Source organism: Electrophorus electricus, chromosome 17 (assembly GCF_041902795.1).
Source record: "Electrophorus electricus isolate QZ-2024a chromosome 17, ASM4190279v1, whole genome shotgun sequence".
NCBI lineage: Eukaryota > Metazoa > Chordata > Actinopteri > Gymnotiformes > Gymnotidae > Electrophorus > Electrophorus electricus.
In genome coordinates, this window is record NC_137513.1 from 19,148,445 (window position 1) to 19,174,453 (window position 26,009).

At 45.4% G+C, this 26,009-nt stretch overlaps 1 protein-coding gene across 1 annotated transcript in view; it reads right to left on the reverse strand.

Annotated features, from left to right (window-relative positions):
• gbe1b (glucan (1,4-alpha-), branching enzyme 1b) overlaps positions 1-26,009 on the reverse strand; it is a 73,868-nt gene that overhangs the window by 22,888 nt on the left and 24,971 nt on the right. Inside the window, exons 8-13 of the mRNA XM_027012009.3 lie at positions 23,627-23,742; positions 22,579-22,706; positions 21,764-21,862; positions 14,763-14,873; positions 12,745-12,916; positions 6,325-6,509 (exon numbers count right to left, since the gene is read on the reverse strand). Of these exons, the coding sequence (XP_026867810.2) occupies positions 6,325-6,509; positions 12,745-12,916; positions 14,763-14,873; positions 21,764-21,862; positions 22,579-22,706; positions 23,627-23,742 (811 nt within the window). The remainder of the gene's footprint in view (positions 1-6,324; positions 6,510-12,744; positions 12,917-14,762; positions 14,874-21,763; positions 21,863-22,578; positions 22,707-23,626; positions 23,743-26,009) is intronic.

The window sequence follows — 26,009 nt, forward strand, 5'->3', positions numbered from 1 at the left end:
TGTGTGTCTGAATGTCTGAGGAGTGCGCGCATGTGTGTGTGTGTGTGTGTGTGTGTGTGTGTGTAATGAACAAAAAGGAGGCTTTGGTCTCAATAAAATAGACAAAGAAATACATCTATGAAACACATCTATGAAATATATCTATGAAATATATCTATGGCTGCTTTGTTAATGAAGCTTATTCTGATTTCAGAAAAAGGACTTTTATGGTTCAGAGGATTTTTGCTCCTGAAGTCTGTTGCTTGCAGCACTAAAACCCCTTTGGCATCTTGGTGACCTTGCAAGGTGTTTTCAGGAGTTCTGTGCCATATGTAGCAGGTGTTCTGTTAGTGAGGCAGGGTACGGCAGAAGAGAAGGCTTGGCAGCACTGGCGTGATTTACACTGGAGACGCTGGGGACATCCTCACCACTTTCTGGAATGGCTGATTTTGTCCTCACTACTTTCTGAAAGTTTACTTTACAAATATTTTATATAACAGCTTGCTGCAGATACCTGTCCAACAGTTTGTGAAAACGGCACTAAGACCATGTGGAAAAGTGTATTTGGTCAGCCCGCACCTCTAATATGACCATGACCAATGGTTGTCACTGCATGTCAGCTCCATGAAAAAGCCCAGAGTAGCTGCCGGAAAGTCAAATTACTTTACTGCGAAAATAAACAAATTATTTTTTACTCAAAATAAATAAAAAATAACTGTACCACAAATATATAGTGCTGATACTTTTTGTGTTTTTAACACAGGCTTGACAGTGTCCTAAATCTCTTCCTGTCAGTCTCAGCGCTGAATTCCTCCCAGTGAACGCGCATGTCCAAGGACTTTTGTAAAGGGGACGTGATTTTGAGGGCAGCCAAACTGAATGCAGCACCCAGGTCCACATTCTCCCACTTCCTAAAGCAAACTTACACAGTAATACCAAACATGGGGTAAAGGATGTCTAAACCCAGCTTGCCTGAACTCAGCATGAGCATTTGAGCATTTGGTGATTCTACCAGCACCTCACACAGTCTGTGCTGGAAACAGGCGGCCAGCACCGGGGATGATGGAATAATCTCTTCACAGTCATCACTTCGCTCATGTACGAAAGCAGACGGATACGACTGATACCCCTTACAAAACACAGTTCCATTAATATTTACATGCAGCATATATCAAACCATGTTATCCAGAGTGACTTACATATTTATCAGCATCACAGTACGCGTGTTCCCTAGAGAGCCATTAAAAATGCTAAATTTATAAAATTAACAAAACGCAAGTCAATTCTACTTTTTTTATTACACTGTACTGCCATCTCAGCAGTTTCCAGCACATTATTTTATACATTTGTTTATATGACACTAGAGGTTTGACATATATGCAAATGATGAAATATTTGAATATGTGAATCATGACATGCACATAGACCTGGGCCTAACTCGAACGTAAGGTCTATTTAGTTTTGAATAGTCTTAGACAATTCCTTCAAACATTTTATTTTAATTAAGGATCCAATATGTTTTAACTTCTTCAGTTTCCTTTTGATCAACATACAGACATACAAAGTGTTCATGTCCTCTCTGTCCGATGGTAAAATACGCAGAAAATGTTTTGTTGTGATTTAAAGTAAGAATTCTTTTGAAGCCACTGATCATTGTCACGGTTTCCCCACCTCTCCCTGTCTAGCCCGGTCACCTGAGCCATGTGCTTTTGTTTCTGTTTTCATGCTCCATCCTTTTGTCCTGCCCCTCACCTCTTGACTTGCATTTTCCCCGCCCGTTTTTATCTGGTTCCTAGTTCCCGTGACTTGTATATACACACTCCCCAGTTCCCACTGCCTCCAGCCAGCTCTGATCCATCTGTAATTCTCTCCTTATGTCATACCTTGTTCAGCTCTGGGTTTTGGCCTTCCTGCCATTTTCTTCATGTTGGGGTTTAATTCCTGTTTTTCTTCTCTCAGTGTGAGGCTCTGCATTTGAGTCCTGTGTTTGTTTCTAGGGTTGTTTTCCTTTTTATGTTCGTCCATTGTCTTGTCTGCATATGCGTCCTACGGCGGTGTGCCTGTTCCCAGCCCTGACGTTACAGTCTTTTGCCTATTCATTAGCTCTGCTGCTCTTTGGGGAGTCTTTTCTCATACATAAACAACTGTGCCATCTTCATATATTTGGAACTCAACCTCTTTCAGGTATGTTGTTTATATACCAGCAAACAAACAAAAAGGAGACTAGAATCTAAAAACGCCACTACTGTACCTTAAGCTAATGAATTTTTAAATCATTTCAGAAAAATAACTTGCAGTCCCGCCTATTGAGGACTCGGGCCTAAAGCCAAATTGTTTTGGATGTAGAAATCGATTGTCTTCAAGGTACTGCATCATCTGTTCATCAACTTGGACTTTGAAGACAACTGGAAGAATCGATACTGGCCTGTAATTACAAGCTTTGTCAGATGTTCCAGCCTTAAACATCAGAGCCACAACAGCCATTTTCCTGTTCTGAAGAAACTTGCTGGTACTAACTGCACGTACTTCATGCCTCATCAAAGTATCACTTACTCTTTATATAATTAGCATTTAAGCCCAAATATATCTTTTGCCTTTGATTTATTTAACTGATTGAAAATCTTTCAGACTTTACTTTGATCAGTCTGTACAAAATAAAAAGATGTCGGTGAATCTTCCCATAAATCTTGTAACAGTGCTAACAGAGTTCTCCCACTAACTAGACATAATAATTGTTAAAGTTGTGGTGTGGGAAGTGAATATGGTTATGATGTAGGGGACCTTTATAGATGGAGTTATAGTGTAGGGAGTGATGGTGTAGGGAGTCATTATGGGTGGAGTTATAATGTTGGGCATCATTATGGGTGGAGTTATAATGAAGCACGGCCCATGTGGCTAGCACCATCTTTAATTGGTGTACACAGCGAAAGAGGCTGAGGATGTAGCCCACTCATCAAGCCTCTGCAACTGGTGTAAACAGCGAAAGAGGCTGAGGATGTAGCCCACTCATCAAGCCTCTGCAACTGGTGTAAACAGCGAAAGAGGCTGAGGATGTAGCCCACTCATCAAGCCTCTGCAACTGGTGTAAACAGCGAAAGAGGCTGAGGATGTAGCCCACTCATCAAGCCTCTGCAACTGGTGTAAACAGCGAAAGAGGCTGAGGATGTAGCCCACTCATCAAGCCTCTGCAACTGGTGTAAACAGCGAAAGAGGCTGAGGATGTAGCCCACTCATCAAGTCTCTGCAACTGGTGTAAACAGCGAAAGAGGCTGAGGATGTAGCCCACTCATCAAGCCTCTGCAACTGGTGTAAACAGCGAAAGAGGCTGAGGATGTAGCCCACTCATCAAGCCTCTGCAACTGGTGTAAACAGCGAAAGAGGCTGAGGATGTAGCCCACTCATCAAGCCTCTACAACTGTGCAAGTCACAGATGTGCTATTCTCATTAAAAATAATGATGTAATAATTAATCAATCAATCATCACAGACCCCTATTTATATTTCACTTTGTCTTACCATTTTCCACAGAGCTGCTCACAGGAATAAAAGCTGAAAGAGTCTTTTGAAGACGAATCATGTCCTTGCTACATATAGCAGGGTTTGTGAAGGTCAGGGTGATGGCCTGATAAACACAGGGCCTTAATCTTTACTGGCTTATTCTGTAATGGTTTAAATATTACCTTTCATCTGAACACTAGTATATTCCTTTCTTGATTGAATCCCCAATTTTTAATATAGTAGAATTAAATCCAGTGGATTGCTGCTAAATGTTGTATGACACTGTAATGATGACTTCATGAACTACATGAGCAACACGGAAGGATCGGGTCTAACTGTTTTATTTTTCCTCTGTGAGGAGCGCAGGCTCAGTCACTCTTTGAGACCTAAAATAAACATGTTCTCAAGATGTTTCTAAAATTGTGTGTGTGTGTGTGTGTGTGGGAAAGGGAGGGAAAAAGAGAGAGGAAGACACAAATGCCGAGTCATGGTCCAGGCACTGTGCGGATACTGCTGTGAGAGTAGGTGGCACTTTTGTGGCATGAACAAGACAAGCCTTGTGTGCTTCTTTAAAGCGCCCTGGACACGCTGCTGTCCACAGCATGCCTGCCCAGCAACCAGCCCGGCAACCAGCACAAAGTTAAGAGTCTAACACGCCATCCTCGCCTGCAATCCCCCCTGAGCACCCAACACACCCCAACATGCACACCATGCCCCCCCCCCCCCCCCCCGGACCCTACCAACATAACTGCCATCATTTATTTTCTGAATCTGTAGCCAAGCTGGATGCAACCGACCCAATGGAGGAGGGGCAGTGTGTGGATAAACAACCTAGTGTGTGCGCACAAATGCTGGCAACACACATTGTTTGTGTTGGTGTTTCTATAGTGCAGATCTGTCCCAGGGATGTGGGTCACATAACCAGGCTTAAAATACCCCACAGAGCACAGAGGATCTCTGGTTCTGTGAAGGTTTCCTGTCACACAAACCAGAGAAGATTTCACAATCACTGCAGATACTAAAATCGGGATGCTTTTAACAGATATGAGGGTGACAAACTCCAGTTTCTCCAGATTTTGGCTTATACACAAAATGTTTTGTTGAAGGAAACATTTACTGATGTCTTAAATATCTCAGTGAACCTCTGCAAAATAATTTTACAACCATCAAAATGACTTTTAAGTGCTCAGATCTTGCCATCAGATGCACTGAGGAAGGACAGGAAGCATTTGGCGGTACATTCAATTAGCTCGTCCGACCCTGTTACCCTGCTGTGCTGTGCGACTGAGCCTTACAGACGTATCAGAAGTGCCAGTCACCATGAACGACAAAACTGACGAGACAGAAGTGTCACTCAAACTATCACAACTTGATTACACTCCATTTCAAATAAGTCTTGCACTACTGCATAAGACCTCTAACTCACAGCAAACACCCTGTCGGATCGCACAGCCCTGTATAAGGGCTATATCACTGCTCAGAGCAGAGTGCGCACAGACACACACAACGCACGCACGCACGCACGCACAGGCACGCACGCACACGCATGCATATGAGGCCTGTTGCTCCTGCTCATTCCAGCATAATGACCAAATTCTCATCCTTTTTCTCACATTTAGCTGCTACTTTGTTGCCCAATACCTTCCAGTAAAAACTCCATAGGAAAGTATGAATTCATTCTTCCTCATTTTTGTGCTGTGTCTGCCTGTGTGTGTGTGTAACAGCTATGCACGACTGTATGCCAGCCCACGATTGCGACCGATCAAAGCACCGGAACATAAACAGATTCCAGTATACACACACAAATCGGAAAAATGCTAAAATCAACAAGTGAAGCCAAAAGCTTGCAGGATGTGCACTTTTCCGCTGGCATGCTCGGCGACAATGATCCTGTAGCCAGTGTCTCTCAGTGCCCTTATGACCCTGCAGTCCGGAGGCAGGATGGGGTGCTTCTAATCTACAAGCTACTAGAGGAACGTTACAGAATCAGACACACTGTTTGGCTCCTAATCCCACAGATGCCCGACTCCTGGCTCCTAATCCCACAGGTGCCCAACTCTTCCTGTGTGCATAATCCCATTACTTAGGCGGGGTGTGAGAGGCATGTAGAGATATGCTTCTCTCTCCCTCTGCTTTCTGGCTCGGCATTACAGTCTGAGTCAGTGGGGTGGGAGACAGGATGAGACCTTGGACCCTGCATACTGCAATGCAGACGGCCTAACGGATCTCGCTTTGTATGCTCTGCTGGGCTTTTGGTTTTATTGGTGTTGCCAAGGAACTCAGCACTGAAGTAAATAAAAACAAAAGAGTGAAATGGTTCTATGCTTTGTTTGGGCTTTGAAATGGATTGCTTTCAGTGAAATAAAGGGAATATCATTTGCAGTGATGTCGATGACTAAGTATGGAACAAGGCTGAGAGAAAAGGCACAACAAATCAGCAGAAAGAGAAATGAAACAGAGAGCGAGAGAGAGAGAAAGAAAGAGTGAGAGAGAGATGAAGAAAAGGCTGAAAAGACAGCAGCATCTAGCAGCAGACAGTTATGAAGTGTGAGAGAAAACATTTGTACAGTAATATTACTGCACTGGATTTGTGCATTATATTACTGCACTGGATTTGTGCATTAATATTACTGCACTGGATTTGTGCATTAATATTACTGCACTGGATTTGTACAGTAATATTACTGCACTGGATTTGTGCATTAATATTACTGCACTGGATTTGTGCATTAATATTACTGCACTGGATTTGTGCATTAATATTACTGCACTGGATTTGTACAGTAATATAAATGTTGCCATGGCATGGAGTGGAGACACATGAAGGGACGGTGTGGTGGACTCTCACCGGAGCAGCTGCGAGCCAGCCGTACTTGGCTTCAGTGCGGTTCATGTCACGGTCGAAGACGTAGAGCTGCCAGTAGCGCAGGTGATCCGTGTCCACCAGGTTGAACTGACGGCGGGCGTAGTGGTAGCTCTCACTGTTCCCCACACGCGGAAAGTCCAGCCACTCCGGGTGGCCAAATTCATTTCCTGTTAAGGTACAGACAGGAGTTACAAAACAAGTTCAGGTCAAAATAGAGCATTTTGTGGTTCCACTTCTATCGAGACAAGCAAAGTCAGTCTACTGACATGCACAGTCTACAGACATATACAGTCAGTCTACAGACATACACATGCAGTCATTCTACAGAAATACACAGTCTAGACATGCAGTCGGTCTACAGATAAACACTGTCTACAGATACACAGCCAGGCTACAGATATACAGTCTACAGACATGTGCAGTGAATCTACAGACATGCAGAGTCAGTCTGCAAGTGCAAAGATACAGACAGAGGCCCACAGAGAGAGCCCAACTCCCTCACTATAACCCGCAGTGCTGTCCTTCTCGCAGCGTCAGTCTTAAGGCTGACGACTGAAGAGTGTGAGTACCTGCACGCAGACAGCACTACCGTGACTCGGCAGCCCCCATACGCTCCTGCTGACACTACACACACCACCCTTCTCCAAACATCAACTTCAAAGCGTCTGACTCCATTATCAAGACAAGGAGGAGGAAGCATGCATGTGAGAGTGCCTCACACACAAACAAATGAACGCTAAATTAATTAATTGATGTGTATTCCAGACATTTTGGAAAGAAGAAGGAGGTGCTGACAACACAGGAATACAACAGAAAAGAAAGAATACAGAAAGAATAAATAATGGGTTATCAAACACAACCTTGTCTGGGGTTAAAGGAAAGGAATGAAACGTGTGTTCTGACACATCTAACTTTGCCCACTGCTTTGACATACAGGCCCAAACCTGCCATATGTGCTGGATCTTCTGAGTCAGTTAAAGGAAAAGTTCTGACACACCACTGAGCCTTTTTAATCTCCTCTACTGAGGGGAGATGTGCAGTCTTACCCATCAGACATTGCTATTCATGGGTTTATTAAAGTCTCTCTCATGTCTATATTTACACACTAACTGCCTTAATTAGTGTTTCAATTCCTGTCATAATTTGAATTAGTTGGAAAAAAAAAAACCTTATCTAGAACACAGACCAGAAAGCACAGCAGGCTTTTCTCAAATCCACAGTGGTGTAGACTCCAGAACTTTCTAGAGCACAGTGACCTCAGTCAGTGAGCTCATTGTTCAAGAGGAAAGATGTGAGGACATGGCAGCAGGTCAGAGGGAGGAGCCATTCGTCCGTACCCAGAACGTGAGCAGAAGAATAAGAGAGAGGAGGAGAGGGAGAGAGAGAGGGGGGGAGAGAGAGAGAGAGAGAGAGAGGAGGAGAGAGAGGGAGAGAGAGAGAGGAGGAGAGAGAGGGAGAGAGAGGGGGAGAGAGAGAGGGGGGGAGAGAGAGAGGGGGAGAGAGAGAGAGAGAGAGAGGAGAGGGGGAGAGAGAGAGAGAGAGAGAGAGAGAGAGGAGGAGAGAGAGAGAGGGAGAGAGAGGGGGAGAGAGGGGGGAGAGAGAGGGGGAGAGAGAGAATGGGGGAGAGAGAGAGAGAGAGAGAGGAGAGGGGGAGAGGGGGAGAGAGAGAGAGAGAGAGGGGGGAGAGAGAGAGAGAGAGAGGAGAGAGAGAGGAGAAGGGGAGAGAGAGGGGGAGGGAGAGAGAGAGGGGGAGAGAGAGAGGGGGAGAGAGAGGAGAGAGAGAGAGGAGAGGGGGAGAGAGGGGGGAGAGAGAGAGGGGGAGGGAGAGAGAGAGAGAGAGAGAGAGAGGAGGAGAGAGAGAGAGAGAGAGAGAGGAGGAGAGAGAGAGAGAGGGAGGCGACAGCCCTGTCAAGTCGAGTGATGAGATAATGAATCCGTCATCAGCTGACAAGACAACATCATAAAACAACAGTTGGGTAATTGAATTCTGAGGGGGCAAAGAACCACACTGACGAGTGAGAGAAAGAAGACAAAACAATAGTGATGAAGTATGTTGTTTATCCAGAAAAAGTAAGAGAGAGAGAGAGAGAAAGACTGCGGAGGGAGGGAAAAAATCGAGTGACCGGACGAACTGGAACAGACAGGGAGTGGCAGAACCTCCTAATGAAATACATTAGCTAGCCGTTAAAGAAACATCAGACTGTATGCGGTACACTTACAACGTTACACATGCTTATGAATTAGCAAGTTAAAACTGTCACTACAGAGAGAGAGAGAGAGAGAGAGAGAGAGAGAGAGAGAGAGTGAGAGAGTGCGAAAAGGAAAGATATGGAGGGAAAGAGACAGAGCGTGAAAGAGAAAAAGAGTAAGCGTGAGAGAGAGAAATGGGAGAGAGGGAGAAACAAAAAAGAAAAATGAGTTTGACTACACGACAGACAACAGTTAATCCCTGGACACAGATGCGATTTGAAATCCCGAAAACATGGAAATGGGAAGATAACTAGAGAATATGAACTATAACAATAGCAGCAGGTAATACATTCTGCCAAGGCATCTGTGAGATGTGCACGTCCCAGAGAGACCGGGGGATACGCCTGACTGGGAGACAACGGTCTTAGCGCTCCCTGGGTGGGTTCAGTACTTCTTAGGGGTGACCTTATTCAAGCACTTTTGTTCAAAGAATGCACTTGTGTGTGTGTGTGTACACTATAGTGTACCATTCATATAGTGCGACAGTTTTCTGAAGTGTACTTCTGAAACATGTTCAAAAGATCAAGTTCTCTGTGAATCTACACTACGTTCGATTCTCAAACTCCTCTTTTTTGCTGACGGTCGTACCTCCTGTCAGTGTCAATTTCGAAATGATTTTAATTCTCAGCACGATCTGTGGTCTCGTACTCCAAAAAGGCTAATATTTTAGATTATTTATATTAATGTATTAATATTATATAATGACTTTGTAAGTAGTATCAAAAAGCTCTTACATTTTTTATGTTTAAAAACTGTTCCATGGGTTTTCATCAGCAGTTTTTCAAATGATGTAAAAGGAGAGTGAGTTGAACATGGCAGGTTTTCCAGATGAGCTTCAGGGCCGCTGAGGCCGTGGTGGAAAGCCCTGGTCATGTGGCATTTCTCTCCAGAGCAGCAGGCATGGCTGAAGGCTTGTGTTTGCTTAGTCAAGGTGAACGAGCTGAAAGCCAGAGAGGCTTCAGAGCACCTCAGCCTGAAGCCGTGCTGTTCAGAATTCATTTACCACAACGAAGGAGAAGACCAGGAAACGCATCGTGGGGTAGGAATTTATGAGGGGTTTGATTTGCATAGATCTTACACCTTCACATAAGTGTGCACCCGGTCTGTGACTAGTGAGCAGGTTTAAGAATATTCCTACAGTCCAGGCCAAAATGTCGTCTACGACGCGCTGTCTGTACAAGATCACACAAATCACAGATCAGACTAACAGACTAGACTCAGCCCAGACACAGCGACAAAGAGGTTTGCAAACGACTTTTTCTTTAATACAACATAAAGCTTAATAACACATAAAAGTTACAATATCACACCAGTATCAATCTACCTCCTCACTACTAACACAGCTATCATACTGCAACTATACAACCACACCAACATCACACCACTATCCTACGACTACCACATCGCTATCAAGTCCATTTTACTGTTGTGTTGAAGGATGAGTGAGTTCCGTGGTTGTAACGAAGGGTGTAGTGGGAGCTGTACTACCTCACTTTCCCAACACAAGGTTGGCAACAAATCCCATACAGGGAATTAGTGTGTAGGAACATGAAGCCAAAACAGATACAAGATGAGTACCGTGAACTTAGAACATGAATCTAAAAGCTGAACTGAATATGTAAAGTTAGAAACTAATGCAAAATATTCATGGATTTATCTGAAGGACACCACAATCTGAACCCATTTCTCTAAAGAAGCAGAAGCTCTAATAGGCTACAGTGAAAAGAAACACTAAAGTGCTTTATTCTGCTAATCACAATGAGCCGGTAGTCTTTCACTGGCAACAGGAGGCGTTTATAAAGGCACACAGACTGGCATCTCTCCATGAGGCAAAACACGCAAGAAAGACAAGCACAGAGAGGAGGAAGCGCACTGCACTTCAGAACAGTACAGACGAAAGCAAAAGCAATTCAGCATCCAATGTTTCCACTACAGTGGACTTACGGCCATTCATCAACACCACCATGCTGCAGGTTCGCTGATGGCGTATGGACTGTACGGTCGGGTATGCAGTGCGAGGGGGCGGAGCCACTCTCAGCCCTGCGAGCGTGGCGCTGATGTAGAAAGCGCCCTTTGGCTCCCTGAAGGCCAGCCGTACACCGTCCCAGCGTGCCCGCGGCAGAGAGGCGGCAGCTCCGCCCTGGCGGCCTGCGCGGGGTTCGGACGCGTGGACCTTCCCACCGGGAAAGCTCCCGGAGTTTGCTGGAGAGTAAACACGCGGCTCTCGGAGAGCTGGGGAGAGCCTCAGATTGATTCACTTGCACAAACAATTTGTTCTCGCGCTGCACTGGTTAAACGACTCCACAGCCATCGATCCACTGACACGACACGTCGGCTGCTGCTTATCTGTTGTTTTCGTTACTTTTTACCCCCTCGTTGGGTTGCTATTTTACACTTATATAAGGTACACAAGCCAAAAGCGTGCAAGGTTTTCTCCTCCAAGGGCAGTGCAGCGGATTTGCAATCACAGAAAAGTAGCAATCAGGGCAACAGAACAGCATTTCTCACTTAGCAGTCATCAGCGGAGAGACTGCGATGTCTAGACAGATATCGCATGCAGGGGCTGGACCAGCTTCCATCAGCTGGTCAGGCAGGGTCAGAAGCCAGGTGGTAAGAGGCAATGCTTGTTCACAGGGTCAGAGGGCTTTTAAAGCTCCACACTAACAATAGACACTACATTTATAAAGCCCATTACACGTCCGGCACTGCCGCCCAAGATGGAAAAGAAACCCAGACTGACTTTGTGACTAACAAGCACACAACTCTCGACAAAGGAAAGAAATCGCTGATGAAAAAGAAGGGAAACAGCGCAGACGTGGACAGTGACTGAGGGGCAGCAGGCATAACCAGTCAAATGACGCCGCTGAAGTACCAGACCTTCTCGGGAACGGGGTGCGGTGTCAGCATTGAGAAAGATAAAAAAAAGTATAAAGAAATGTTATATAAATGAATAAAATGTCTAGAAGTATGGTGTTTCTATACAGGCTTTCCCACTGCCATCCTCCTGATCAGTAGGTGGCGCTACGACACAGCGCAGGACTGGCAGACAGACGGCCATCCTCAGCTAGGCCACTGTATTGTAACAATAAAGTCGCTGGTTATTATAACACTAGGCAAAGTCCCGACAGGGCTGAGCAGTGATATTACACGCAAAGAGCACTCCTAATGTATATGCAATATAAAGGGCTGTGCTTTGCCTAATGAAGCATAGGACTAAAGAGAAAATGGCCCTGAAATACAGCGTTTGATAGCATTACACGCTAAAACAGGCTCAGAAAATGTGCAGAGAAGCGTCAGCAAATTCTGTCGTCTGCTTTATTCTCAGGAAAATTCCAGCATTATTTCTGGACTAAGTGATAGGGAGTGAATTTCTGAGGCTGGAAATATTATTTTTCTAAGAACACAAAAGGCTGCTTCAAAGTACTTTGCAGAGTCATGCAATGTAAGCCGATGCGATGTGCCACTGGTAGAAAAGCCAAGAAAAATTAAATGGGTGTATACAACTACAACTACAACAACGGTCACTCTAATCTTCAAAACAAGAATTTTAAAAACAAGAATCTCTCAATAATGTCTTAGGAAGTCTCTGACCCAGAAAAATCCACACTGGATCCTCTACTCCTGATTGGCCCACACCGGATCCTCTACTCCTTATTGGTCCACGTCGGCTCTAGCTCCGCCCTGACACCGCCTCCATCATCATCTCTTTCAGTCATGCCCCGGGCTGAGTTAAGACGACTTGTGTGCTGCTCTTTACCTGTTTTTCAGGTGCCCTTGTTTCTGTGCATTTTCTGACCAGTGTGTTGACATTCTCAGTCAGTTCCTGTGTTCTCCATCACGGCTGTATCCCTGTTAACCTCGTCTTTCTGTGCGCTCCACCTGTCTGTCTGTTCTGACTCTGCATCGTGGAAAACCTGCAGAAATCATATCTGCACTCCCATCCTTCCTCTCTTGGTCAGGAGCATTAACCCGTTACTCAGGTGTACCAGACCCATTCATAGAAACGCAAGCCAAAAAACAAAACAAAGCCCACTCTAGCTGATCTGAGATCAGCTTTCTGCGCCAACGCTACTTTCATTTCACCTCGCGTTGTCATGAAACAGGAGGTCAATTCACACCCATGTTGTGGCGTGTTTCCACGGTGCTTCTCACCCATGAAGTTGAGGTAGCCCTCCCCTCCGAGGCCGTGTGTGAGTAGCCTGATCATCTTGTGCAGCTGGACGCCGCGATCAATGACAGGGTTCATGGGAATCAGGGCACTCATGTTGGTGTACATATCCTTGTCCATCAGCCAGAAGGCCAGGGTCTTGTCTCCTACCAGAGCCTGTCAGAAGACACAGGATTATGAGCACTGGACACACGGTACATTAGTCGTGTGAGTAATTATTATTGAACCGCCCTTCAGAGCCTGCAGCCATTGAAGCGTCCTGTCCTCGGAGAAACAGGCCATGTATCCAACTCGTTATCAGGCTACCCGCTGTCACATCGAATTAGAGAAGACTGGGAAATGGATTAGATTGTATAAAACCACCTAAAGACATGGTGGCATGTTATCTTAGAACAGATCCTGACAACCACTCCGACCGTAACATTAGCTACTACTGTGGTTCAAATATACGAAGCTTTTACTGTAGCTTGGCATTGCTTTAAAAATATGACTACAATAACAAAATAAACTACTACAATAATACAACTCTACAAAAAAAGCAGATCCAATAAAATTACAAAATGCGGGATCATGTAACTTTCCTAACCAATAATTAGACTGTTCCTAACAACGTTCCTTGTTCAGGCAGAGAAGCAATAGTGTCTGCCGTGTCTGCCTCTCTCCCAGCCTGCTCTGAACGGCAGGATTTTAAAGCTTTCACGCTCCTCTGTATTTGAGCTCTAGCTGTTCCAGCTGGAGACTGTGTGCGCTACCCAGAATCCCCTGCTGGGGCTGTTCTCACAAAAAGACACGCTGCTCATTCGCAGATTTACTGCCTCTACGAGCCTTTTCTTGACATGTCCCATTAATAACCACGTCGCCACAGTTCTGGGTGGAGCTGGCTGTGAACGTAACAGTATGAAACGGTAAATAAAAGAATATGTGTCAAATCTACATGTAGCAGGAGCCTGAAGGTGTGGTTTTGCGCCCGTGCTGGGCGGAGGGGATCGCAGCAGCTGGTGTGGATGGAAGAGCTCAGAGTGACAAAGCTACCTCGGGGGCCAAGATGCATCCCAACACTGGGGCAACAGAGCGTCACCGTCCGCCCAAGGAGCAAGTCTGATTGGACTGAGCCTCGAGGGGGCGTGTCTCTGCCCCAAAGCGGGTCCAAACGGGTTACGGTCACTGGTGACTTGGATAGACAGAGCAGCAAAGCCTATAGAGAAGGCGCACTTTACCCACCCAAGGCTGGAAATTAGAAAATAAATTGGCAACATGGCAGAAACAAACAAACAAACAAAAAATCGACCAGCCATTATTATTGTTAGGCTCCGTGAATAATCAAAATAAAAAATATACACACACAAAGAGTAAATAAATAAATAAAAATAAACAGACTGAAACCCTGCAAGAAAAAAATGTCGGGGTGTCTGCTATGGCCTGTGAGCTGTGTAAATTCTGCAGAACTGCTCAGGATATATCAGTAAATACAGAACCGCACCTGCGGTTCTGGAGTCAGGGACACTGCTCTCTTACACACTCACACGACGTCACACTCCGATTCATTGAGCTAACAGCATAAATGACAAACCATTACTGAATTGTCTTATGACAGTCTTATTTTAAGGAGGCATTTAAGATGTGTGGGAGATGTTTGTGGAGTTTGTGATATGAACATTCTCTACGATTTGCCTGCGGTGGTGGGACTTGGGGCATCTAGATGACTCCCTGCACTATAGTCCAAACGCTTCTATCAGTTGTTTCATGCAAATCCAGCAACCCGTTCTGTGTGTTGCCGTGGGCCCCAGTGGCAGCGGCGCGGATAAAAAGAGGGAGGAATAAACCTTGTTTTAGCTGTGGGCTGAAAAGTGTACAGAAAAGGTGGGTGTGTTCATTTCTACTTTCCGCTTCTCCCCAAGAGTCCCTCGACCTGTGCTGACATCAATTTCCATTCCAAATGATGCATTGATTACATTTGGTCCTCTCTGCCCTGGTGGGCAAACGGGGCTCAGCGTGGCATTACCTGGTCATGACTCTCTGCATACGCGATGCACTTCTCGCTGTAGCGCCTGTTGGTCAGGGTGTAGACGATGTTTCCCATGTTCCACTCCTCGTCCTTGAATTCCTTCAGGATCTGAGTGCAAAGCAAATACAAGAGCGATAAGACATCGGTGTGCTTTTGGAAAGAGAAAAGAGCGAAAGACAGGCAGACAGACAGAGAGAGAAAAAGAAAGACTTTTACTTCCGATATAGCTTTAATGCACCAAACTCCCATTCTGGAACAAACGACAAAGAACAGCCCTGCTTCAGAAATGTCTGCCTTCTCTCGTTCTCCCTGTATTATTTCATGTGCTCAGGCCTCAGATTTCAGCACACTCAAGCATCTGCCAGGCTCTCTGATGTCAGTGGGCCTAACCTCCATCCCCACCCGGCAACCCCCCCACACACCCCAGCCTGGACCCCCAGCTGCAGCTAGGCTCACTGGGAAGGCAGTGAAAGGTCAGAATTACAGCGCAGAAGAGAAGAGATGGAGAAGGTAATGAAATCTTCTGTGCAAATGATGAATGAAGACTGCTCTCTCACTGAATGGCAATGCACCATCCAAACGTGGCCCGTGAACTCCACGACTTCACTATAAAGCAGCTTGCTAGCTTGCTATGTGCAAAAACGCCGTTAGCACTGCAGTAAAGCGCAACATCGCTCAGGTCCACCCACGATAAGACTCCGTATTGCTGTACAAGCTCTCTTTCTCCATGTTAGCTTGTTAACATCATTTTACAACAAATACACAACCGGTGTGAAAAAGACAAATACCTGTTCATGACTTCACGTGTCCACATGTTGGTTATTTTAAGATTATACACTCAAGGTCCTCCGCAGGTATTCAAGTGGCAACCACACATGAACAGTACTAGCAAAGCCATGGACGCATGTGCCAGGCCTCAGACCTCCTGAAGGCACAGTAATCTGGCCAAGAGAAGAGCTGAAAGCTGCTGACGTCAAGACCAGAAAACTCACAGTGCATGAGGCTCTGCTCCCAAGACCCAACACTCGAAGGCCGAACACCAGCTCGCAGCAGGGGGGAAGGATCCGCCATCCGGGGCGAGACACGGAACATCCATGAATATGTCCCCGCAGTGTCCCCCAGGATGAGTTGATAAGGGAGTACATCAAAGAGATAGCCCACATGAATACCATGGAAACAGAGGAGACACCATGGCAGGATAAATCCCTCTATGGAATGTACCACTGACAGATAGCCGGGGGGGGGGGGGGGGGGGCTGACATAAGACAATCCTACATTGATGTATAGAAGTTCAAGTTTCAGGTTTGGTTTATTTGTCACATACATAGTCATACACAGTATAACTCGTAGTGAAATGGTTGAGAGCGCTCTGTCCAAACTGAGGAAAAAGAAAACAGGGGTGCATAGAGGAATATATATTCTATATATGTACAAAAATATATTAACAATCTATGTACAATATATGTATATTATCTTTAGATACACAATGTACAATGTATATGGTTGTGTATATATGTATGTACACAATGTACAGATCCATTTTGTAAAATGACATGGTTACATGGTGGTAATTGAATATATATACAGTTATGTATATATATGTATGTATATATATACAGTTATGTATAGAAAAGGCAGGACTGAAAGACAGGACAGAGTCACTAATCACTGATTTGACTGAAGTGAAGAATAAATCACACCACAGACTGTGCTGAGGAACCTCAGACACCCAGTAGGATGAAAGGTGCTGGCAGAGAAAACAGACACTGAGAGACACAAAGCAAGTGTCAGGGATCATATACAGGAGCTGGACACCCCCCCTCCCCGCAGTCCAAATGGGATGAAACGCAGAGAATGGTGGAGAACAACACAGCAAGGATCCCACATGCCCTCCAGATCCAGACAGAGGAGCAAGTAATGGCAGCCCAACCAGACCGGGAGATAGCAGATCAGGTCTGAAACACCAGGGACTGAAAGAAGGAGGAGAGAGAACGTGGAGGGTTTACACCAAGGTCACCCCAGTGGGGATACTGAGGGCACCTGGGGCCGTGACCCCTAAGATGGAGGAGGAGCTCCAACAGATCACAGGAATGACATCAGTCTCAGTACAGAAGAGTGTAATCGGAGGAACAGCAAAAATACTGCACCGTATATCTCACTCTCTCTCTCTCACACTCACAGACACTCAAACACACACACACCCTCAAACTCTCAGACCTCTGGTAGCAGGCCTGAGTGTGAGAGAGGAAAAAAAACAACAAATTTTTACATTTATTTATTTATATCTACATTCATACATTTATATACGCATATATGTTTCATATAAAAGTAGCCTGTATGTGAAGGATGCATTATAATTTTACCATGAAATATACATGCTACTTCTGTACAACATGCACTGTATAAATATTACAGCTATATGGCATACGGAATTCTTATCGTTTTTTTTACAGATCATTTTCATATTGGTGGAGTGAAGAGGCTCCAGACACAGACACAGGAGAGCTCCACTGTCACTCATACACTTTACACCCACATGTAGGGACTTGATTCCGCAGCGTAAATTCCTCCGATCCAAACTGTCACCACTGAGCTCATGAAAACTGGATGTGCCTTACAGAAACACTTCTCGTAGGCACAGAGAATATCTGTCTGCCTGAAAACCGGCAGAAAATCCAGGAAAGTAGAAAACTTCACTGCATGCGTGTGTGGCTACCTTATTCATTCACATTCAGAGAAAAAACACTCCCCAGTACAGTAAGAGTGCCAATGCAAATGAGTGTGCAATTTGAATATCACCCTCAGCTATCCAGCATTCCAGCAGCTTCATTAGTTCCGTCACCTCCTCAGGTTAAAAAAACAACAAACCAAACCAAACATTATGTAAAAGCTTTAACCCTGGATGTCAACAACATACTTCACACAAAAGTAAACAGGTGTAAATATTTTCAAACCCTAAAGATTTCACTCAGACCAGTGTTGGCGGGAATGTGTCACTGTGCCTACATCCCATACCCCTCCACCCTGCGCCTGTGTGTCTGTGCAGCTGTAAGGCTGTGTGGGTGTGCCAACAGCTGATCCCCCTCTGCTGTTACTAAAGCAACAGTAGATCAACGGATTCAGCTCAGCACGACACGAGTGACTCGTAGGTGAAAGGGCAGAGTTGGAGGAGCCTTTATCTCTTAGCTCCTGCTATGGCACGCCACCCTCCAGCACTGCCGAAATTCACCACTCCTCCACCCTTCATCACCCCCCCTCCACCCTTCATCACCCTCCTCCATCAGCTTTCACCCTTCTCCCCAGTTAGCATCTGGCAGTCTTTTGAAAGCATATTGGCTGGGAAGTGTCATGGGAGTTCTCTCTCTGATATAAGAAAGAAAAATATACTGTAACTAAAAATGTGTGGCATGAACAGCATAAATTAGGAACAGCAAAGTCCCAGGACCACTGCACATCAGAGTCAGACGATCTGCAACACTGGAAAACTGTGTGTGTGTGTGTGTGGGGGGGGGGGGGGGGGGGGGGGAAATCTAAACTGACCTAATTTCTTATCCATGGACTAAAAACTCCACAATCTCACCTTAATGCTTCAGTCTGAGGACGCACTGTAGAGAGAAGTGACTCCAGACCACAATCAACAGACAAGGTCTCTAACAGCAGTCTGTGGCAGGACTGAGTGGCGCCCTTTCTCTGCACTGCGTCCTTGGCGATACCCCTCTCTCCATTCCCTAATTGTTTCCATTACATTTCAATCAGCAGTGTCTGCAGGGAAGGGCGCCTGGCAAATTAAAGGACCTTTGTTACATTATCCATTAGAAGTGACAGCGTTTTGGAGTGGTAATCAGACACAATCAGACCAAACCTGCACCACACACCTTATCTGCTTCTCCTATTAGGACGTCTTAATTTCTCACAGGCTCTGAAATGAAGTCTCTCTTTGGCAGGAACAGAAGTCTGATTAATCAGGCAGGTTAGGGGACAAGTGTGAATGTGTGTGTGAGACCATGTGAATGTGTGGGAATGGAGTGTACAGGAGTGTGCTTGTGTGTGTCTCTTGAGAAATACGTTTGGTAATTGTGAATTGCTGGCTATAGGTTTTTATATATATATATATATATATATATATATATATATATATATATATATATATATATATATATATATATAAAATCACATTGGGATACGGGTTATATAGATCACATTGGGATATGGGTTATGCACCACATTGCAGATCACTGGAGGGTTTACAGTGTAGGAAATGAACTGGGCAGAAAACCTTCCCAAGTGATGTCAAAATATATCAAACACACTCTCTCTCACACACATACACACACCGCTCACATGCACATGCATGTAGGCACACGCACACACACTCACACACTGTGGACATGTGCATAAACCAGCCCTCAGACCATCACAGTCTCTTTGGTTCCAGGATGAAATCGATAGCACTGTCAGATGAAAAGGCCTGAATAAATATTGCACGCTGGGCAACATCGTACAAAACAGCAAACGTAAAAGAACGGGGGTAAACTGGTGTCCCGTGCCTCTCCACGGAAAGCCGTGGCTGCGTGGGTGCCCAGGACAGTGGCCTGCCCAGCGGAGCAGAGGGGGAATTAATGGGGATCAGACGGAGCTGTGCACAAAGTCTTGGAACAAAGCCCTGTGCTGCACAGAGACTGCTGACTGAGCATGCTCAGACGGACAGCACACACCCCTAGGCCACATGCATGTCCATGATTTATAAATGCACTTTTAAACGACACTACAGGTTTAGAGGGCACAGTGAGGCATCAGTGAGCCATTCTTGTTAGCACGGCGACAAAGCCTAGGCAGCCCTAATTAAAGAAGTCTAACTTAAGCGGCATTTTATTCAGAACATTCAGGTTGTGTGTCAGGTACAAACAATAATTGGGTTACCAAATCTCTATCGAGTAATAAAAGCTAAAGAGCTTCAAGCTGCAGGACTTGGCACTGCTGCTATTTTTGTCATCATGCAAAGCGTTTCTTAGAATCCAGATGAATATGCAGCTCCACAAAGCATGGTGACTACAGACATGCAGCTCTACCAGCTCCGAAGTGCACACACGTGGGAAAACTCCTAAGCGATCAGATCAGGTGTAGAGACAGGCACCTGTGATGTGCTTGGTTGTGTCTTCAGCTTCTGAGAAGGAACTTTGCAAATGTCAGCAAATCTGCCAAGAAAGGGCTTTTTCTAAAGAGAGCGAAATCAAGCAGTATGGGAAAGCAGGACTGGGCGGTCCAGGAGACCCACAGCACAGGAAGTGTGAGCGGGCCCTGGAGAGCAGGAATTACCATTAGTGATGTGAAGACTTCAGCAAACTTCCATCATGAGGACATGAGCACTGTGCTACTGATGTACATGGCAGTCCCAAGAGTGTGTGTGCCCTTGATATGTAGCAGTACAATAGAAGCCAGGAGAGTGAAGTCTTTTGAGGGCTTAATTTGGACATCATAGATTTTTCTAATCATCCTCCTCTGCAAAAAGGTCTTTAAAGTGAGGAATAAAAGAAGTGCTAAAATGTGACATAGCTGTTAATTCAGTGGTTTCTGAGTTATGTAAGTAACTATAATCAAATTCTCTTCTCTAGGAAAGAATAAGTAACTTCCTTTAACTGCCAGACACCAACACTCCTAACTGGTAATGCTGGACTAACTGTGCAGGCAATGCTGGACTAACTGTGCAGGCAATGCTGGACTAACTGTGCAGGCAATGCTGGACTAATTGTTTTCTGATCAAAATAAAAACATTTGGGAAAAGTAAATCTACAAAGAAAATCTACATATGTAAATGTGCTGGTGTTCAGGCAATAATAAAGAAACTGCCTTTTAAAATTAGCTGAAGACATGATAATTAAACCGTGATTAAAGAAACATGACACACATTTAATGACTCCTCATCAAAAGGAAAACAGAATGTATACTAAGTAAATTAGTCTTGTATGTAAATTAAAAACATAAGGTGAATTAACCTCAAAATTAACAAAGTGACATCACTCTGACGTCATGCTTGGAAATCCAATCTTAGTCACATGGTAGTAAATGGCACATATAAACCAGGCACCCAGCACTGAGCCTTCAGAGGAACACAACGCCACACTCAGCTTCTGAACCACGAACAAGACAAACATTTAATAATCAAGACACTTAGTGTGATGAGAAAAAACCACAGCCTGGGGTTTGAATTCCAGAGCCAGATTCAAGCACTTCTCGCCTATAAGATACCACACAGGTAATTAAACATGTAGAATCAGCGACCTCCAGTGATCCTGGAGGTGTTTACTGAAGCATGTGCAGGAGGCGGAGCTCTAGCATGGTGTTTACTGAAGCGTGTACAGGAGGCGGAGCTCCATCATGGTGTTTACTGAAGCATGTGCAAGAGGCGGAGCTCTAGCATGGTGTTTACTGAAGTGTCTGTAGGAGGCAGGCCTCCAGCATGGTGTTTACTGAAACGTGTGTAGGAGGTGGGCCTCTAGCACGGTGTTTACTGAAGTGTGTGCAGGAGGCGGAGCTCTAGCATGGCGTTTACTGAAGCGTGTGTAGGAGTAGGAGACTATATAGGGTAGAAGTGCTTAAATGTGACCCTCCAAGCCAAATCCAGGGCTGTTTATGGGTACTGAGTACCTAACCTCCAGGTAAAGGGGGGTGAGGGGTGACCTCTTAGTAGTTGAGGTATTCCTGGAGCTTTGGTACATGACTGCAAGAACGATGTGTTAAAACTGGCAAGCTGCCTTTTCAGTATAGTGTCAGACATTAAGCCAATTACAGCCATGTGCTTGGGACAGAACCCAGAAGGGGTTCTATTCATGTGACAGAAGGGAATACTCAAATACAATGATATTTCAGCAGCAAGCCGGCAACACTCGACTGGCAGTGGAAAAGCAGCAGATCAGAGCTGGTGAACGGTGTGAACTGGAACGCTGGAGTGGTTTATTTACGGTGACATCACACTCGATCAGACAGAGGAGAGCTCTCACCTGGATCCACTTGTCAGGGATAGCCATGGCTAGTCTGTAGTCAAAACCACATCCTCCCTCCTGCACTGGGCGACAGAGCGTGGGCATACCAGACACGTCCTGAAAAGCACACGTGCACGTGCACACGCACACACCAGTCATTTATGTACGTCATGTGAATATATTGTGTAATGTGATTCAGTTGTATGTTTGATAACTAATTGTGAAGCACAATAAAAATTTTCCCTTTACAGCATCAAGGCATGTGGTTATACTTAAAATTACAAACAGTTATGGGAGTCAGGAACCACTTTTTATAGTTAAAAGAAAAAAGCAAAACAAATCCAGTTTGCTGAAGTCCTACCCTTGTGTGGGACTGTATGTGAGGGAGACACTGTCCACTAATGACTAAGGAACAGAGTGGACAGTGTGGCAGATGAATAAGTGCTTTCATTAATCACGGCGCTGGACAGCGAGACAGTGGCGCTGAGTACTAATTTAATGAGCTGAGCCCCTTTGACTCAGGAGGTTAATTCCTCCTTTGTGGTGGTAGAAGAAAGCAGTTGTGTTGACAAGACTAAGGTCAGTGTAGTGAGAACAGAAGTACTGGTGGAACCTGGGATGATATCAGCTTTTCCTACGTGGAGTAAAAAAAAAAACTAATTTTTTTTTAAAATTATATATATACCAGCACAATATCCAATAACATGTATTAATTAATTGGCACAGAGACTGTAGACGCCACACCAGCGATCGTTTTCAGACCAGAGTGTTGATCTTAGGCTGGCATAACAAAACATTATTCTTACTTAGGCACAAGAAAGATGTGAACGCACCTCTGCAATAGTGATGCAGTCCTGATAAAGCATGTGCAGGATGTGGTTGGCCAACATGAGGTACACTAGGGAGTCCTCGTCAACATGAAGTCCAAAGTACTCCGCATAGTTGCCCGAAAAACCAGACCCTGAGCACAAGAGCACAAGCCGCTTCACCACTGAAGTTTCAATATGTTTACAGATAACAAGCCACAATGCACATAAAACATCATATAAACACAACAGTGCATATAACCACCACATATAAACACCACAGCACATATGAACACACCTCAACAACCTTACTATGCTCACTAGTTTCACTCCACTACAAGTTTGATATTGTTTTTTTTCTTGGCTGTACTGAAGTACATTTTGGAAGTAATTTAACTACAAATCTTTAAGTGGATTAAAATAAAAAATGTAAAAAAAAAAAAAAAAACAGGAAAGAGAAAAGGAACAGGCCTGTGCTGAACAGCTCTAATTAATTTCCTGGTTGAAAGCACTTGTGTTGAGAGCTTTTCTTCCTCTCTCCCCACTTACAGCGACTTTACATGACATGTTCCAGTATGACTGGCACAGATTAATTGCAGAGCAAGTGTTGTACATATGGTACAGCAGGGACTGTGGTGGAGGGCTGTGACCTACCGACCCTGTGGTGGTGCTACAGCAGGGACTGTGGTGGAGGGCTGTGACCTACCGACCCTGTGGTGGTGCTACAGCAGGAACTGTGGTGGAGGGCTGTGACCTACCGACCCTGTGGTGGTGCTACAGCAGGGACTGTGGTGGAGGGCTGTGACCTACCGACCCTGTGGTGGTGGTACAGCAGGGACTGTGGTGGAGGGCTGTGACCTACCGACCCTGTGGTGGTGGTACAGCAGGGACTGTGGTGGAGGGCTGTGACCTACCGACCCTGTGGTGGTGGTACAGCAGGGACTGTGGTGGAGGGCTGTGACCTACCGACCCTGTGGTGGTGGTACAGCAGGGACTGTGGTAAAGGGCTGTGACCTACCGAACCCGTGATGTGATGGTGGTACAGCAGAGATTATGGTAAAGGGCTGTGACCTACCGACGCCATGGTGGTGGTACAGCATGGATGTCACCCCATCGAAGCGGAACCCATCAAAGCCATACTCATCTATCCACCAGCGCAGGTTAGACAGGAGAAAACGCAGAACCTCCCAGCTGCGAGGACACACACAGGCAGACACACACACACACACACACACACACACACACACACACAGACAGAGATACAAACAGTTTGTGTTTATAGTCCTACATTTGTGGGGAGGAAAGTACACTTTAGGTTTTAAAACGTCACCCAGTGCTTGCAAGGTCAGGACTTTGTATGAGCAACTGCTGAAATTACTCTGAGAATTGGCACGGTAAATCACACGCCATTTTCCCTTAGAGACTGGCAGAAAGGAAAAGATTATCACAGTCATAGAGAGGCCACTTCTCTGCCTGGAGAGGACTGACACTATGGTGCCAGATACCCGGAAGCCAGAGCAACACAGTCAGTCCAGCTGAAAGGCAGACCCTGCACATGTGTAGAGTTGTTGACACAATGTTCCTCCAGTAGCTTCACAAGTCTCTCTTCCCTCTTCCTCTTACAGAAGGCTATGGTGGTGCCCGTGACTCCCACAGTCGAAAAAGGAACTGCAGACTCAATCACTAATTTATGCTGTAGCAGAATTTCAGCAACCTCTAGGCCATGAGCTAAATATGGGGGGTGGGGCTGGCTAGGGGGGCGGGGAAATGGGATGGTCCATAAAGCAACACCAGGTCCTGCTGTCTTTGGATGGTATCAGTCTGCACTTGTGACTTTCAGAATCCTCCGTGGTCTCACTCTCCAGAAGTTTTGGCCATGTTGCCATAGAAACTTTGCTACAATTCAAGTGCTGTGACTCAGCATTGTATGTAGGGGTAAAGTGCCTCCATAGGAGAGAACAAGGGAGTAGGTTGTTTACAGGACAGCAAGTTCTCTGATACGTTCTCCTGGACTGTTCAATTCAAAGTATGACAGCTCTGCACATGGCCTTTGATTTTCTCCTGGAAAACTCACTCATCTGGGTTTCCCAAACCCAACAATCCTAGTTTTCCAATTTGTGGATTCAAGGAGATGTGAGCGCAGACGTGCATTTACGAGGCCTCTAACACCCTCAGCATTTCTCTCCCACAATTCAAGAGGGCCACTACAAGAAAATGAGAACATATGGAAATGAGCCGACTTTTCAGCGAGCTGACACTTACACTGGAATTTGAGGTTATTCAGCCTATCTCAGTAACTCCATCACACAGCTGTCTGCAGAACTACTGCCAGATGTCTGATCACGTTAATACAATATCAGGTGCCACAACCTTCATTTCAAACAACCTTCATTTCATACAACGCATCACCCCACACACTGGGTTTTCTGCTGAGCTAGGCAGATACATTCCTGTATGCTAAGTCGTATATAGGGCTACACGCCTACAGTGGCAGGGGCGTAACCCTCTGGCTTCCTTTCAGAACCGTTGTGATTCTCACACTTCGATCTGTACTGGAAGTTCCACCATGCCGGTGCTGACTGTGGTTTTTCACATCGATGGTCAAAATGCTGACGCAGACATCCCTGGTATGTGAACAACAGGTTACAGTTTCCCCCGGCAACAAGGCAGGAGCCCCATGCATGCTGCTGCAGCGCAGGGCAGGCGGTGTGTGATGAATAGACCAGCGTCCGTGCGACACCTCGCACGCACCCAGGCTCACGGAGGGACTACGGTGTGCTCTGCTCTACCGGGACCGGGCTAATGGGTACCCTGAGCAACACCTTGGCCACTGCAGAAAGCACAGCTATTCATCAACACAGCAGGTTACTGGGCAGCACACAGATAGCAGGCTGCACTGGTGCCTAGGAAGCTCATATCGGACAAACTGCAGGTTGGGGGTTTCCACCTCCTATCAGAGGATCAGACGTCGTGGGAACTATAGAAATCCCTTCACACTGTTCAGGTGTGCTCAGCTCCATGAAGTCTGTCTGCTATAGACACTGGAAAGACAGGAAAATCTTTTAATTGTAGATGCATTTTATTTTCATATGCTACACATCCATAACTCTGGATTTCAGACATACAGTAAGTATAAATTCCTTCTGTCTAAGTGCTAGGAGAATATAACCACCTCCCGGTGGTGAGGCATTTCCTGGAGGCCCAAGGTTAGCTCAGTAGTGAAACAGAGCAGTCTAAGGTGTCACCAGTACCTCGAAGGCAATCTGGTATCTTTCCTTTTTGGACACTCTAAACTTACCCCTGTGGTATTTACCTGACAAGGTGTTTAGGGTTTGCAAACCTACCCAACATATAGTGAATGATTCTTTACATAAACCCTATTAAACTGCAAAACAAACAAACAACAAAAATACATTATATACATACACACATAAAACAGAAGGAAACATGGAAAACAT